The following is a 16763-nucleotide window of genomic DNA, read 5'->3' as shown; positions in this document are numbered from 1 at the left end:
AATAGCATCTCCCAAAATTATTCCCCACTAAATTGTCCTGGCTTATTTCCTGGACAATTAACTCTCCTCCTTTTCCCTTCCCCCTTTGATTTTTCTTTGAGAAAAATACAGAAAAGTTTTCCTCTCGCTTTTCAGAAGACGTCTCCCAACCGATAATCGATGGGCTATTGTTGTTGTTGTAGGTAAAGTGTATTATATTACGTAGTCTGGTTAATAAGTGAATGAAAGGACGAAGATCTACTCCTGAATGAGCTCCAGAGGGAGTATGGGTCGGTTGGTGATTAGTACCACAGCGGGATTCTATTCAAATCTCATCCATTTGAAAAGGTGTGTATTATCGCTGAATTGACCAGCCACGCAAGACTCTTTCTCCTGTACCCGTCCATCATGACAGCTTTAATTAGTCTTCCCTCTAAATTGGGGGATAACATTTGTTCATTTGGCAGCCAGCTTGGGGATGAAGTGTGTTACGAAGTGAAAAGAGTTTGTGAAAAAGAGACAGTGATAGATTAGCTGTGAGTGACATACGTGGCAAGCCAAGTACAACTAAACTGTACAGAGAAGCAGAGGAACAGAATGCCGATGCCAACATTCATCCACCCATATCTTACTCAGGATGTTAGAAATAATGATAAATACTAAAGCCAAATCAAATAATCCCTATCTATGATTTGATAAGACATGCTTCATGGAATATAAATAATTAAATTCCATAAAAAAAGAAATTATGGAATCATAAAAACACAAATACTTATCTAAGTTGTTCAAAAAGTTTCCTTTCTTCAAATTGATTAATGATCCTATACCGATAAAATGCTGGTATGATTTATTTTTTATTTCAAGTTATTTGTTCGAAAATCTACTTCGGGTAACATTTTACCTTTGACCTTTGACCTAGTCAACCTAAGATCCTTTCGGTTTATTCTCTCAAAATGTGATGATAAAGCTCAAAATACATGAATGATAAAGTTGACTATAGAAGTCATGTGATTATAATCAGTTACATTGTGAATGAAACTGTCTGGAAGCCATCGGGAAAAGGATTGTTATTTATTACATAAGAGTTTATATTTTTCTGTGAGGTTTTAGATGATTAGAAATCGACTCAGCCTTGCTGAAAATCAGATGCACTGCACAAAGAAACAGACATATGGGACTACACATGCGTGTGGAATGAACTTTTCAGCTATGTCTCGTTATTATGAGGAAATTTGAAAAGCAACCTTTTTTCAGGGACATTTATACTAATTTATATTTTTCCTGACTGATTTACAACAAAAAGAGAAAACCCATAGTTCATCTTCACCAAAACTCAAAGTACTGTTTAATGTGACGTAAATGTGGCACGTCATTATGAATATTAAAAAATAAAAAGAAAGCTAGATAGCAAATGTTATTTCACTGAATGCTAAAATGAGAGATCGCATGAGCGAGTGTTAGAGAGAGAGAGAGAGAGAGAGGGGGGCGGAAAAGAAGTAATATTATGGAGGATATTCATATTCATGACATGCAATAAGTCAGTTCACCTTTGGTGTACAACCGTTACACATTTAGTTGATAAATGATTTACTTATCATCAGTGTTTTGAGTTCTAGCACGTCGCAAGAGATAAATAGTTATTATATGCAATCGACCGTGAACTTAGTATTCTCACGTAGGCTATTTGATTAAAGAAAAACAATATCATTGTGCCCTTTTCCTCTCTTCTCTCTGCCTCCGTCTCTCTCTGTCTGTCTGTATGTCTCTCCCTCTCTGTCTTTATGTTACAAATATAATTGTCTCTCCCTCTGTCACCCTGTCTCCCTCTCTCTCTCTCTCTCTCTCTCTCTCTCTCCCTCTCTCTCTCTCTCTCCCTCTCTCTCTCTCTCTCTCCAAGATGAAATAGTCATGATTTCTATAAAACATGACAAATACATTGTGGTGTTTTATTTAGGCATTTTAACAGGCCAAGTGTGAAAGTACACTTCGTTCATAATAATAGAGAGAATAGGGGATATAAGTGGACAGAAAGAGAGACAGAGAGAGGAGTGGAAATAGACGACGCCCCCTTTCCTTTCTCCAGAGACAGAGAAAATACATTATCTAAAATACATAACAATAATGCACCACTTGACGTTTTGCATAATGTCATGAATATCAGGAATCGCAAAGCCGATACGAATTGTCTTGAGAAGGATACTCCAATGTGTTTCTCCTGTAAGTAAGGTAAGTGGTAAATCTTCATTTTATACCGATTCCTTCATCCATCCATCCACCATTCTATTCAGGCCATCCATTAGTATATTTGCATTCATTGATAATTTTGTGAATTATCTATTATTTCTTAATAAATTCATTCATTACTTCATTCAATGATACAAACTAATCCTATAATTTCACCGATTCATCTATGCTCTCACGCCCTCTATGTTCTATCACTTCGCTCTTTGTTATGTACATGTTCTTTATAACATGTGCTCACATTACAACATATATCCTCTCCAATTCATAATCAATCGTTATCCTACCCAGCAATTATGCTTCGATTTCATTGATTCAAATACTGCCTATTTACATTAGTTTTGACACAAAGAAGTTAAATCGAATAGCAGCTAAGCGACAGATAAACTTCTCCGACCACCGAATGCTTTTACATTGCGCTTCATTAATTAATGAATATTGAAAAACAGTTCGTATCTGTGAGCAACTATACGTCACAATACGAAACACAACGTTTCATCGTAGAGACATGCATTTTTAGTTTGTTTATCGTTCTTTTGATATTTTATTGTTTATTTTTGTCATAAAAGCACACCACGTAATTGAGAATCGCTTGATTATTTTAAATGTGTGAATTTAATCAAAAACTCGAAATACGACACAAAACAAAAGTTATTATTTCTCTTTCTGATAAATCATATATTTAATATTCACTGTCATGTTGTACACAATACAGATGCAGTAAACCACATTAAAATGAATAAACACAGACTACAAGGATAACATGTACGTTTTGGAAATAAACGATCGGCATTTCTCCATTGCATAGCGAATAACTCCCTTATAAACATAATTTTTTGCTTCTTTTATTGAATTCATGTTCAGTCGCAATTCAGCTTGATATGTTGGGGAGAAATCTAAAAGATATGTTTTCTATCACATTAAACGGAGGATCTAAGCTGGAGGAAATGAAAGTTGAAGATGCGAGAATTCAAATAATTTTTGTTTAATTACCGAAAAGAGATTGGGGAAAGGAACTAAACATGACGAGGAGGGTCGAGAATGATTCAAGTAATGAAAGTTAAGAGAGGTAGGGAGAGAGGGAGGGAGGGAGAGAGAAAAAGAGAGAGAGGGGTCGGGGGACAAAGCTAAACAAAGAAATTAAAATGATCGGGTCATATATTTGTAAATGACATAATAAATTTCATCTTTTTGCTAAGGGAGATTTTAAAAAATCAAACTCTCTCCAATGGCAATTACGGGCTAAGCATTTTGTGTATCAAAGTGTGGCGACATACATGTACATGTATTACATGAATTCACATATGAGTTCTTGTTTTGGGGTATGCACGATACGCTTTCATATCATAATGACAAATATATCATCGTCTTCGGAACTCATCGAGTTGTCTTCAGAGATTACAGAAATTAAGATTCATTTTTTAAATTCCGAAATAAAAGTAAAGAGGAGAAGTTGTTCACATTTTGGGGGCACCCGGCACATGATAATACTAACACTTCAACCTGTTAACAAAACAAAAACACAAGGACTGCCTATATTTTCTACCATATTTCAAAAAGAACTCTCATAAAGTATAAACGTAACATGGAGTACATGATAAAGCTGTAACATAGAATATATCATTTATTATACATTACATATTTACATTGGCATATTTACATATATGAGTGCGAATGATCGGAGAAAATGATTTAAGCTAGAACACAATTTTTATGTTGCGTTTCATTATTGGATAATACATGCTACTTGATGAAGCACACACATAACCTGATTATTATGAGTCTAATGCTAATGGAAATGTTGTTGAAAATGAATCGGAGTGCAAAGTTATCATTGTGGTTTTGGCCTTTTTTCGTGGCAGGCCGTGGCAATCTTAAACATGTTGAGATATCATTCACAAATTTATCAACTTACTTCTTATGATAAAACTCAGTCCTGATTTACGTGGGTCTTCTTAGATATTTGTTGTTGTCATCTTGTACAGACTACAGAGCTGGGTTTTAAGCGATTGTTTGCTTGTTTTATTCAACATTGATCATGAAATGTTCGGTAAAAATATAAATAAACATCCAACATCAGTTTAGAAAGCACACGAATTTTCACTGTCATCAACATAATGTTTAGGGTAATTTGGGGATGGAGCGGGTAATAGATTTTTAAGGGAATACTGTCGCGTTTATTTAAAATAACTAGCTATGATATAATTCATCTAATCAGCATCTTGCTTTTGCTCTTTAACATTTCTTCCAATGTGTAAATAATTATGTGCTGTGACATAAATGAATATCTTTTACGTTTAAATCAGAAACAGAAGGTGATATAACGGGGCAAGAATCATATATAAATAGGATAACGTAAACATAAACTGATATACTACTTCAAGTACGGAGACACGGGCGTGAACGCTGATCCCGCCCTTGGATCGGTAGATGAAAGTGAGAGATGATGATGCGGTGGCTGACACAGCGGAATCGAGGTATTCTCTGTCATCATCCCGCTATGATGCGACGCCGATGACGACGGCGACAGCGAAACATGGGAGAAATGGGAAGGAGAAGCAGCATCGATGGATGATCGCGGTGATGAGAGATGAGGTATCATCGCCGTGGTCATTGACGTCGAAGATGGTGAGGCGAATGGCGACATCGCGATCATAGATGAGGCGGAGGAAGATGATGACGGCGACGATGACGATAGAGGACTGATGGGTGTGTGCGGTGATTGAGAGAGCGAAGCTGGAGATGGAGGTAGGAGATTCGGTGTCGATGATGACGGGGTTTTTGTGTCGATGCCTTCCTTGTCACGTCGCTCACGTGCTCGCCTATTTTGGAACCAAATTTTGACCTGGATAAAGAAAAAGAAGAGAACAGAACCCATTAACCTTTCATTTCAAAATATAAACATTTACATTTTAATGAGTATTAAAATTTAACTAATTGGCGTCTCTATACATACTGTACAACGAAGGTTGCAGTTAATTGCATGGATTTATTACAATCACTTGAATAAGCAAAATATTATCTGCTGTGTTAACTGTTCTCGAAACCAAAACAAAATGTCACTGTAAATAGTGATGTTGTCGTATTAATATGTTAAACGAATTGACTGTTAAAGCTAAACTTTAGTACTGGTAATGCGATTGCATTGTGAAAGAAAAGGTGTGAAAGGATCAGAAACAGTTGATCATGTAGCATGTAAGTATTGGTGTGCACTGCAAGGTTCTGGAGTCATCAAAATCATAATAAATTTGACCGAGTCTTGGTAAAGTAACAAACACTCACATAGAAAGCTATATATGGGACAACACACATGGTGTCGGGGATGGTACTACCTTGGTTTCCTTGTCTTTCTATGCTCATTACTCAGCCAGTAAACATTTTCTTCCAAAATTGTTTGGCACATGTCATTTATTTGTAATCTTGAACATTCAGTGTAAGTTTCGTTTGATTCTGTGAGAATTATTATTTTTTTTTTACCAGTACTGGAGTTTATCTTTAATGTTCTCCCAATCCGTGAAAGATTTTTAAAAAATGTTGAAAAAACAGAAGGGGAAAAAAGAGCAACAAAGAATTTTCTGTCCATCTGCCGATCAATAGCAAAGACACAGTGACAAATCCATTTTCTCGAAGACACTTATCTCCATTCTTAGTTGATCTGTCGATAAAAGCACTTAACCAATACATACTGATCAACTCAACGAATTAAATTCGAACAAAACAGCGCGTTGCGTAACTCAATATTCCGTTTTTGAGAATTGAACATTGCGATAGTTTTAGGTGAGGGCGTTTTGGGGTCTCGGTGTTTTATTTTCCATGAATGGTTTTCATTAAACTCATTGTGTAAGGGTTTCGTTTCAGTAGAGTGGATATTATGGTGAATACGTAAAATAAAACAATTTCCCAACGATTATCGGAAATCAATGTAGAGGGCAAGAAAATGTCATCCACCTCGCATTTGCTTGTCAATGAGAAAGTAGAATATGTGGTCACAAGAATTAATGCGTTAAAAATCGAAAGATCATTATCAGATGTTGTAGTATCACTAGATCAACTCATCACTCTCATCAAGCTGTCGACAGATGGCGGAATTTACAATATACACGACTTCAAAAGTTTTCTTTGTGTGATTAAGTTTAGAGTTGTGAGAAATTTATTTTACTGTTAAGAAAGGGAAAAAAGTTGAAAAACTCGAAAAAAAACTGTAGTGTCTGGTAAAACTCTGGTGTTTTTCTTTTTGTTCTCTTCAAAACGACTGATATCATATTAAATGGAAAATTGTAAGTCTGCACGCTTTTCGTTTTCCATGAAATCAGTTTCATTTTGAGATTAAAAAATGCTCTGAATATATATATATACTAATATAACGAATAAATTCGTTTCATGAGATCTGCTGTCAAGTTTTCGTTGTCTCGATGTTTATTTGTCAATTAATTGTAAAATGTTTCATAATTACATAATTTTTTGTCCCATTCTCTTCTTTTTACTAGTTTATTATAAACGCGTTCGGAAATTATATACGACATATTATTGTAATTATCATTTTCAATATTAATGTTACTATTATCATCATTACAATTGTAATTATTATTATCATCATCGTCGCCATTGGTATCATTATTATTATTATAATTATAATTATTATTTTATTATTATTATTATTAATATGATCATTATTGTTGTTGTTAATGCTTTGTGGCTGTCATCATTACCATCGTCTAATGCCGAATAAAAACATTTTTTTTCGAAATACTTTAATTAAAATATCATGAAAAGAATGGCATAAAGCTTTGTCACCAAATGGAAGATTAACAAAGTTCAGAGTTGAACCTCGTCTTTCTGATTAATGAATCGTGACTGTGATAGGAAATAGAACTGGACTTCGCCAAATAGTAAAATATCTCGACCAGTAATTGGGACGATAACAATGATTCTTGATCAGGGCTAGTATGTTAATCAGTCGACATACCTGGGTTAATAAAAGCGACAGTAGGAGAAAGGTTGATAATAATTATTGCGGTGTTTTAATTAGACGAATGTGCGCGTCCGCTCAAAGCTGCGCGAAGGTGTTATCGTTATTGGATAATTAAGCGACGCGAGTTAATGAGCACCGGGCATGCAGCAGATAACATTTTGGGTTTTGACGTCCGAACTAATCTCGTGTTGATTCAAATGGTTTGAGTAAGGACAGAAAAATACATCCAAATGGCCAAACAGTCAGAGAAAGAGAGATAGAAGAAGAGAGAGAGGAGAGAGAAAGGGAGAGGGAGGGAGAAGGAAAGATAACAATTACTAGATGAGAAAGAAATTGAATTAACTTCTCAAATGAAGATTGACAGCGTTAGGACAAATGTGCAATACCGATGGGGCCGGCGGAGTCTGACATGGGAACTATTGATTTCGATTTATTTTCGGCAGGTAAATAGCGTCGCAGTGGCTCATAATGAAACGTGTAATTTTCATATCTATTCCAAAATCAATAGCAGAACAGCCTTATTGCACCACGTGAAATGCGGTACATTAGTGCACCTGTCTTGTTTATTCGTTTATCTATGAAGTAAAACAACAAATTGCCAAAATAAAAAATGACATAATTGGTATTTTTAGGTTTATTTGTGTTTTTAAAAAGCAATTCCCCGTTCACAAAACCAAACAACGACAACGACAATGATAACGATAACAAGAAAACAGCTATCAAATCAAGAATAATCCCCCGATGAAATAATGTATACTTTTAAAATCGATATCATATCCATATCATAAATACCACGTAACTATTATTATTCCAAGTAAAACAACAGCAACAAAAGTGTTGGCAGGATTTTATCATATTTTGCGTACACCGATAGAGTTCATACGTAATCCTGCAGACTTGTTCACTTTCAAAACTTTCATAGAAAATTAAATAAGAAAATGTCTTTCAATACTACACCGAAAGAAAGCGTTACAACATTATATTTTTTCTGCTGAATCTAATGGGCATTACGGAATAGTGACGCTTTTATGGTTGTCCGGTATCAGTTTGATGAAGACCATGCAACTCTCCTAATCTATTTCCGGACTCATTCTGTCTCGCAGAAAATCGGGGTTAATACCTAGACAAGGGTTTGAGATGAATTTTTGAGCTTCTTTACTTCCTCTCTGACATGACAGTTTCAAGAAATGGGTTTATTGGCTGTCAAAAAGAGTGAAGAAAAACGGAAATAGAAACAATATCGAATGTTTTTTAGCTTCTAATAATGCCTTGGCCTACATTCAGCATCAGGCCGAGAGCATAAAGCCCAGACCGATATGTTATCACTTATTTATTCATAAGATTTCTTCATCGCGTTTTTATTTTTTCACGACTGTTTTCTTTTATAGCCAAATAAGTTATTTGCAGATGTCTTCAATCGTTCATGTCAAGAACAGATATGAATAAGCAATGACATACATTGGGGGTAACTCATGGACGAGCAGTTTATCATATTTGATTTGTATTTAATTATTATGCAAAAATGTGTATACATTGTATTGATCAATGAAAAAAGATAAGTTTTTTTGATACATTGTAGATATTACCGAAGTGTCGATTTATAAGTAATTATCAATTTCTACACTTTTTGAAACTTTTTAAAGCTGTATATTTTGGTAACTAAAAATTGGCAGAAGGAATCACATGAAGAAAGTCACGTATAGGGAAAAAATGAATAAACAATTTAAAACTTTAGCCTTCTTTGCAAAACTTCGGTGATTGAACCTCTTTTCTCATGTAGATCATTTTAGATAATGAAACTTTTGCTGTGCGTTCGCCCAACTATATTCATGGGGAAAAGAACTTTCCAAGAATTTGACAAGTTTTGAATGGCTGTTTTTAGGGGCGATTTCATTGGATGTTTCGTCGAATCAAGAACGAAATGAGTGAGTCACGGTTAGTATTGTTACATCTAACTATGAATGGTATCCAGTGTTTGATGGAATGAATATCTACAGGGATCTAGTTGTGACCAAAAGCCACAAACTCATGTATGTTCCGGTCTCTTTAATAGAGAATGAAATAAAGTCTTAATTGTAGTCTTTCTCCTGCCGAGTTTTCGGAAACAGCATGTTTTTCTTCGAAGAGATGTATACATGATTGATATTTTTCTTCTTGGTTCTCTGATATGAAAAGGCCTTCCAAGCATAATTATATAGCATTTTCATACTTGACATTTTCTTGGAATAATCAACTAATACAGATCTTTTGTTATACACAGAAGATTTTAAATAAAATCCACTTTTAGCATAGATTAATTCACTTTGCAAATGTAACTTCATGATCATTTTTTAAGACAAAATTTCCGAATTCAACTTTATATGATTAATATCAAATTGAAGGTTGCAATCACAACTGCAACGCTGATATACTATTTTTTCCTGCTCACTTCTACCACGTTGCAACCGAAAAACCCATTAAATTTCGTTCATTTCGATAAATATGATAGAAATGACATTTAGAAAGTGAAACAAAAAAGTGTAAATCTAATGGACTTACCCGATTCTCTGAGAGGTTGAGTGCTGCCGACAGTTCGGCTACATCAATACTACTGAGATAGTGCGTGCAGCGAAACTTCTGTTCCAGCGTAGCTACCTGTGTCGGCGAGAAAGGTACCCGGGGGTTACGGCCTAGCTTCCGCTTCTTCGCACCGTCCTTTCTCTTCGTACCTGCGAGAGTAGGACAAATATTGAGGGAAACTTATTAGTGAAAATGTTTCTTCAAAAAGTATGATAAATAGTTAGTCATAATTTATCAAATGTCATCATGGAAGGTATGATACTACTGGTAGATAATTTGAAAAATCAGTAGGCTTATAATTCTTATTTAGGGCTGATTATTAACGTTACAAAAATCCGAACGCTGATTTTTATTTCATAAAAACATTCTCATGATACTTATGTTTGTATTTTGTTGGGAGTGTACATTACTTCAACAATTATCATTATCATTTAGTATAATGTATATTAAATAATAAAAATTCCTGTATCTATTCTCTGAGAGTATAGCTTTTGGTTAAGCTGTTAAAATGACTGGAAATTAGGCAAATAACTATTTAAAAAAAAAATTAAATCGTCTTTTTACGTGATGAAGTTGTCATCATATCTTCTTTTTGGTCAGATATAAATAATGTACTTTTTTCCCAATAGAAAGGATTGGCAGTTAACTTAGTTAATTGCATATGATTAAATGCATTTTTTTTGGAAATGGATATAGAATCATACATGTAACGAAGAATTGTTTTGAACATGTTTGATTTAATACCTCTAGAGGAAAAACAAGTCGGTAAAACGAATATTACCCATATACATTCAATTCATAACTTCAATCATATTGTCACATATTTTACAACTATCAATAAAAAATATTTTAGCTCTTTAATGTTAGTTCCAAAACACATATACAGTATACCAAACAACATTTGTTGTCATAAATCATGTGGCATTTTCTTGACTAGGTAATTAAAAAAAGAGCCAATACGGGCAGCGAGGCTCTAACCATTAGTAGGTCCATGTTCTAACCCTTCATATCCCTGTCAGTTTCAATAAAGATGTCAATCCAAATTAAAATTTGACCGAAGCTGTGATAATGATCGCAACTTTAGAGACAATTCGGTTGATTGTTGTTAGTGTAACAAGTGATAACAGAAAACAAGCCACACACGTAATACACACACACACTGTCCCAATTAATGAATGCACGCGTGCACACGCGACAAACAGGGATTGTTATACGAGTGGTCAATCTGGCGCCCCGCCTTGTCTACCGGCGCGGGCATCTTATGAGGGAAGGCGACATCACGTAAATAAACCACTCTCAGCGGGGAGGAGAGACATTCGGTTGCCAAGGGACGCTATCTCAGTTGCTAAATGGAAAACAAAATCATGCAACCTCATTTTCTTGCTAATTGTTGGTGGATTACATTCGAATTTAGCCTTCATCCTATATATATACATTACAAGTACGACAACATAGTGGATAACGAATATTTAATTAATATTTTTACTGTTACAATCATGTCTATAAATTAATTGGTACACCTTGTTACTGTTAGTGACACATTTAAGATCATTGTTTTATTTCTTAGGGATAGTGATTAATCATGTCCCAAACTAAATGATTGGACAATCGACCTAATTAGCAAAATACCATTAATATCAAAATACAATCATCCCTTCTGTTATCATGTTATCCAACATTTTCTTTTAAAATCTTATTGAACTTATAAACAAATATTTGTTTTCAGTGGATCGAAATCCTGTTAACAAGAATGTAGATAGCCGCATTATTTTTTGTGGAAATTATCATATTCGACTACAAAAATACGGCAGTTTAATAACTGTCATAAGCAACATTATACAGCACTTGTGCTTGTGAATTCGTTCAAATTGATTATTTTGTGTAATGCATGTTTCTAAATGTATTTCTAAATTTGAAGGTAACTTAAACGGTGACAAATATTATAGCATAACTAACAAGTTGAGTTATTAAGTTTTAAGATTACTGGAATTGTACAGTAATTAATTATCAATAATTATTTAGGTCTTAGTTTATACCATCTGGCTAACAAATTATTCTTGATCGCGTCTTGTTTGACTGCTCTATGTTAACTCACTTCGTGCCTCGTGGGCTGGCTTATGACACTCATTTCTTTCTCATTTTTTGTTTGGCTAAACCTCTAAATCATGTATTTTGATCAGTTTATGTTTCTGTAACTTGAATTTCTACTTTGAATTCAAATCAAATATTAATCTTACGCACGTTAACTGAAATAAAAACACCGTTCGGTAATTATTCTAACGTTTCAAAGTGGTTAAAACCAACTACTGAATCCATTTTTACATACACATTATTTAGGCTGTGTTCTCATGGTTCTGCAAAATCTTCAAATCAATGTCAACATGGCATGGGCCTATACTTCGTGAAAGCAAACAAACGCACAAAACAAAGAATAAAAACGAAAGAGGTAGAACAAGGGAGACAAATATTTATAACATAAAAAACATACTAGAGCTAAACAACGTCGATACATCAACAAACATGCAGATTTTACTGCTGAACTGTATACTTTGTCCGTTCGGTAATATTGGTTTTCCACATCAGTTCCTTACAAAAGACATTTGACATAGGCCATCTAGCAGCAAGCTTGACGATCCAATGTATGGATGTTAAGAATAGCCTCTTCATTCTTAACAAAAGCGAGTTGGTTTAAATCAAGGACATTTTTGTCATGCAAATCAATTAAATGAGCAGAGTTACAATGATATCGCAATAGTACAATTTGCAGTTTGTAAGCAGAGGCTGTATATTATGTAGTAATGTACGCGGTGGGAATAAACCGTATACAATGATATACCAATGGAAGAAATGCAACGTTGGATTTGGATCATTCATCTGTTGTTTCTTTTTTTTCTTCTAAATGGTCGTTGATCTTTATTGTTGTAAGAAAGAAACGTTGATGTGAAATCCAAAGAAATGTTGTTACATCGTTTGAAATAATGACAGATGTAACAAAACGTGTAACTAATACAATGAATGATTTGGATAAGTCGTCCGTCTGTATTTTTAAAAGTTTTTGTTACTTCATTTGTTATATTTGCCTTCATTTTGTTCGATTTCTGACTAATCGTTTGTTGTTATGACGAAAAATCCATACAAAATTTCCAAGTTATATCTCGCATTGTTACATCGTTCGAAATCATAATATTAGGATATTGTCAACGCAAAAAGAAATAAACTTGTTATTTGATCTTATGTATTATGGCATAATTTAAACTTATTAACAAATGACAATTGATTTATTCGTTATATTCAAATAAGCAAATTACTTTGTATTATTGATTCAATCTACCTGCACTAGCGAATCCTATCTGATACTAAAAACAAATAATATCAACTTCCTTTAAGTTTAAGAGCAATAATGTGAATCAATGATATACATTTGAAATTGATTCACATTTGAAATAGCCTATATGTTTATTTTGTGTGTGTGTGTTGTTGTTGAATATATATGTTTACAAATAATATATCTCATTTGCAATTTTCAAATATCGAATCTAAACTGGAACATATTTTGCCTCAAAATACTTAGTTAGTAGAAAACTGGCATTGCTAGTTTTATGTCCATCATTTTTGCCGTTTCTTATATCAAGAAGTTACTAGCCAGTAACTTCTTGCTTATATCAAACCGAATAAATGGTCCGAAGCAGCCAATGCTAAACCAATTCAAATTACATTTTCAGCAATAGCCTTTAAAAGGTTTGAAATATGCCTGAAGTGTCAAATTGTAAAATTTCGTCCAGTGTAGAAGCAATTTCTTCCTTTGTATGTTTTGAAATGTAAGTTTAGAAGTGACAATATTTGTTGTTCAGAAAACTGATTTACCCTGAATATTTCTGTGAAATGAAATGAATAACCCATGCATGATAACTTTCAGTAGGATGGGATGGTTCTAAGACATGAAGCAAATTTGACATTTGAAACTCCTGTTTCTACATCTGAATCATGCGAATATTGAAATGATCAAATAAAATAAGTAACTTACATATGCACATGCATCTATTGCGTAATTACAATTTAATTATTAGAACACGGTCATAATAACTAATATTAGTAATTAGGGTCTTTTTATAAAGTCATTGGAAAGTCCTCGAGTATTAAAAGTTTATTATTATCTAATTTCTAGATCTAAACCTACCACGTGTACAATTATTACAAGTCTTATTTCGAATATACCAATCCAGATCTTTGATTACCCTATTTGAGTCGGAGAAATATCTGTATTTGGGCTTGGGGGGGGGGGGGAATAATTTATCGTAATGACGTTAAATGAGTGTTGAATAGCAGGTGCAAGTAGATTTGATATAATATTTGCTATTATCATAATCATAGTCTCATCTATTATATTACATTACTTTACTTACATTTTGAGAAAAAATGAAGAATGACAACAAAATTCTAATCTAATATGTGCATTTAATTATGATTTTTTTTAAATTCAAACTAATGACCTAAGAAGCATATTTGAAATACAATTTTTGATATTGATTTTGAGTTATTTAAAAAAATCATAAAATTAGTACAATTTGGAGGAGTGATTGTAAATCAATACGGTATAATATAAAGCGTTCATTTACACACTCATATCATTATGAAATAATGCAAATTGACTGATTTTCAGAATTTTACCCTGATATTCTCTCGAGTTCCATATACCTGAACCTACGCTCATTCCTTTATTTACAACATTTAATATTGTCTTCTTACCAACACAAGTATTCGTCATTCAAGGAGGATTTCATATTTAATAAAAAAAAAGTATCATTCATTTATTTTGTTTTCAAAAGTAAATACACGAGTAATGTTATACTTCTGGAATAAAAAAAAAATATTTCATCTTAAATATAGACAAAATATTTGCTCTCCGACAAGCCTAAGTTAAACTAAGTAATTACAGTATCATGTGGTTAGTTTATAAGTTTAGAACACAGATAATGGATTTTTATTTCTTTAATTTCAATTTAATTAATACATTTTAGTTGAATACATTTTATTATGAAAAGTTTGGCGTTTTACCATTTTTTTCTAGTAAACAAAGTCAGAATATGCCTTGTATGTTCTGGTTCACATCCTGAAAAGAAACCAGGATTTGTCTATCTACAATGTAATGATAAGGCAGTGTTTGTTTCACAACAATAAGTGATAAGCTTTCTAAACACATACTACGAGGGTCATTACATCTATACTTGAAGTGTAGGAATTGTACTTCAAATACTTCAAGGTACATTAGATGTAATTTTTTGTTTTATTACTTAATAATTGGTCGTTCTTTTAAAAAAAATGTAGATGTTGTCTGCTACTATATTATGACAGATTAATAAACATTCTAACCAATTTGTTTTCATGACTGCATCATCAGATCAAAATATTAGACAGTAACCAGAATATATAACAAAATGTTACACATGTTAGTAGATAGATGTCTTTAACTTTTTCTGATATTTTTAAAGTTTGTTAAAAAGGACACTAATATGCATGTACATAATAATACTCACTATTCCAATTTATTTAAAAATACTAGTTATTGTGTGAAGTAAAGATTGACATAATACTCACGTGGAAGTCTAGGTGGTTTATATCTTGTACATTGAAGCCATGAGAACCTTGCAAGTGGGTTCTCTGCAGTATCAGTATCAGTCTTTGATTCGTGGCCATCACCCTCATCATCGACCGTCATTTTATGCGGCGACGTCGCCTCCTGGTTGTCATCGACGCATTCTCTTGGGGGTGGGTAATGTTTATCCTGATACGAGACGCCATGTTTGCTGTGTAAAGTTAGCTTATGTTTAGCTCTGATGCTTTCTAGTCGGTTAGAAGTTTGTGAATCCCCATCCCTTTTGCCCAGGATACCGTCTATGCTAAAGTCGGTGACACCGGTTCGTTTGTCGCCCAAGCTGCCCGGAGAGGCGGCGCCACTGGTAAGCATCGGTCTCAAGCCCTGCGCCACACGTAGATTCTCCATGCTAAACGAAGCAGCGGCAGCGATCGTGGCCGCTGATCCTCCGGGGAAAGCCGTAAGCTGGCCCATTGTAGTCGAGGATAGAGGTCCAAAGGGTGGCTGCATTCTTAGCCCGACTAAAGAAAAGCCCGAATAGTTAGATAGTGGCGCCGGGAAGACCCCGGCGGCGTAGAACCCCTGCTGGAGCGAATAAGCAGAATTTAAGAGAGCCATGGTGGACAATGAATGGAATCGCTAATTCCTGACTTTTACTTTTTGCTAGTTAGGAGAGACAAAATAGAGAGATGAGACCATATATTCTCAGAGTTGAGTAGACGATGAACAGCAAATCAAAAGTGACCAAGAAAGACCACTGTGCCCAATATAAACCCCGACTCCTTGACTTCTTGATATACCCTTAGGAAAAACAGTGAAACTAGGTAAACACTTCAGCGATGAAGCCGACGACTCTTGCTTATAAAAACCTTCCGCTCATCTTTGTCAAATAAAAAGCATTGTTTGTAATGGGATGTGAGATAGCAGTGTAGAGAAATCCGCGATAAGGTGTTGCCGATTCACATGTTCATTCCCACTTTGTTTAGAATCAAACTCTGAACCTTCAATTCGCAAACAAGTTTCTCTCCTATTACCACCTTCCATCCATACTCATCACACACTAAACGACACCAACCTGTACTGCACATGCGCGCAGGTCGCGCGTTAATTGGCTTGACCTTCGAGGGGTCATAGAATAATGACGTCATCGAGACAGTGGAGTCAACTTCTCTTGTTACTTGTCGTCGCGTTTCGATGGCGTGAAGTATTTATCGTTATCTCGACTTGGTGCCCTTTTAGCGCCTGATTAGGCAAAGGGTAAATTGGAAATCCAAGTTTCCTTGGATAGAATAGACTGGATTATTACTGGTATCGTGGTGGGGTTATTAGGTGGATAGGAGAGGCGCCAATGTAGAGAACACGATGAATAGAAGACTGAGGAAATTGAGAAAATTGTCGATAAAATTATGATCACGGTGC

General features: G+C 34.4%; 1 protein-coding gene across 1 annotated transcript; it reads right to left on the bottom strand.

Annotated features, from left to right (window-relative positions):
- Window positions 1–2877: 2877 nt before the first annotated feature.
- On the bottom strand, window positions 2878–16392 carry LOC100893580 (retinal homeobox protein Rax). The gene is made up of 3 exons (XM_003726002.3): window positions 15347–16392; window positions 9731–9900; window positions 2878–5065 (listed from the first exon to the last, which is right to left on the bottom strand). The coding sequence occupies exons 1-3, from the start codon at window positions 15960–15962 to the stop codon at window positions 4595–4597; spliced, it is 1257 nt and encodes a 418-aa protein (XP_003726050.1). The 5' UTR covers window positions 15963–16392; the 3' UTR covers window positions 2878–4594.
- Between the last annotated feature and the right edge of the window lie 371 nt (window positions 16393–16763).

The sequence above is a fragment of the Strongylocentrotus purpuratus genome, unplaced genomic scaffold, assembly GCF_000002235.5.
Source record: "Strongylocentrotus purpuratus isolate Spur 01 unplaced genomic scaffold, Spur_5.0 spur5_scaffold_5, whole genome shotgun sequence".
Classification (NCBI taxonomy): domain Eukaryota; kingdom Metazoa; phylum Echinodermata; class Echinoidea; order Camarodonta; family Strongylocentrotidae; genus Strongylocentrotus; species Strongylocentrotus purpuratus.
This window is presented reverse-complemented; position numbering and strand designations above follow the sequence as displayed.

Excerpts from the sequence above, each read along its gene's own strand:
- LOC100893580 (XM_003726002.3), bottom strand. The coding sequence starts at position 15,962 with ATGGCTCTCTTAAATTCTGCTTATTCGCTCCAGCAGGGGTTCTACGCC. Across the intron at positions 9,901-15,346 it reads TAAACCACCTAGACTTCCAC|GTACGAAGAGAAAGGACGGT; the intron begins GTGAGTATTATG and ends CTACTCTCGCAG. Across the intron at positions 5,066-9,730 it reads TCAACCTCTCAGAGAATCGG|GTCAAAATTTGGTTCCAAAA; the intron begins GTAAGTCCATTA and ends TTCTTTATCCAG.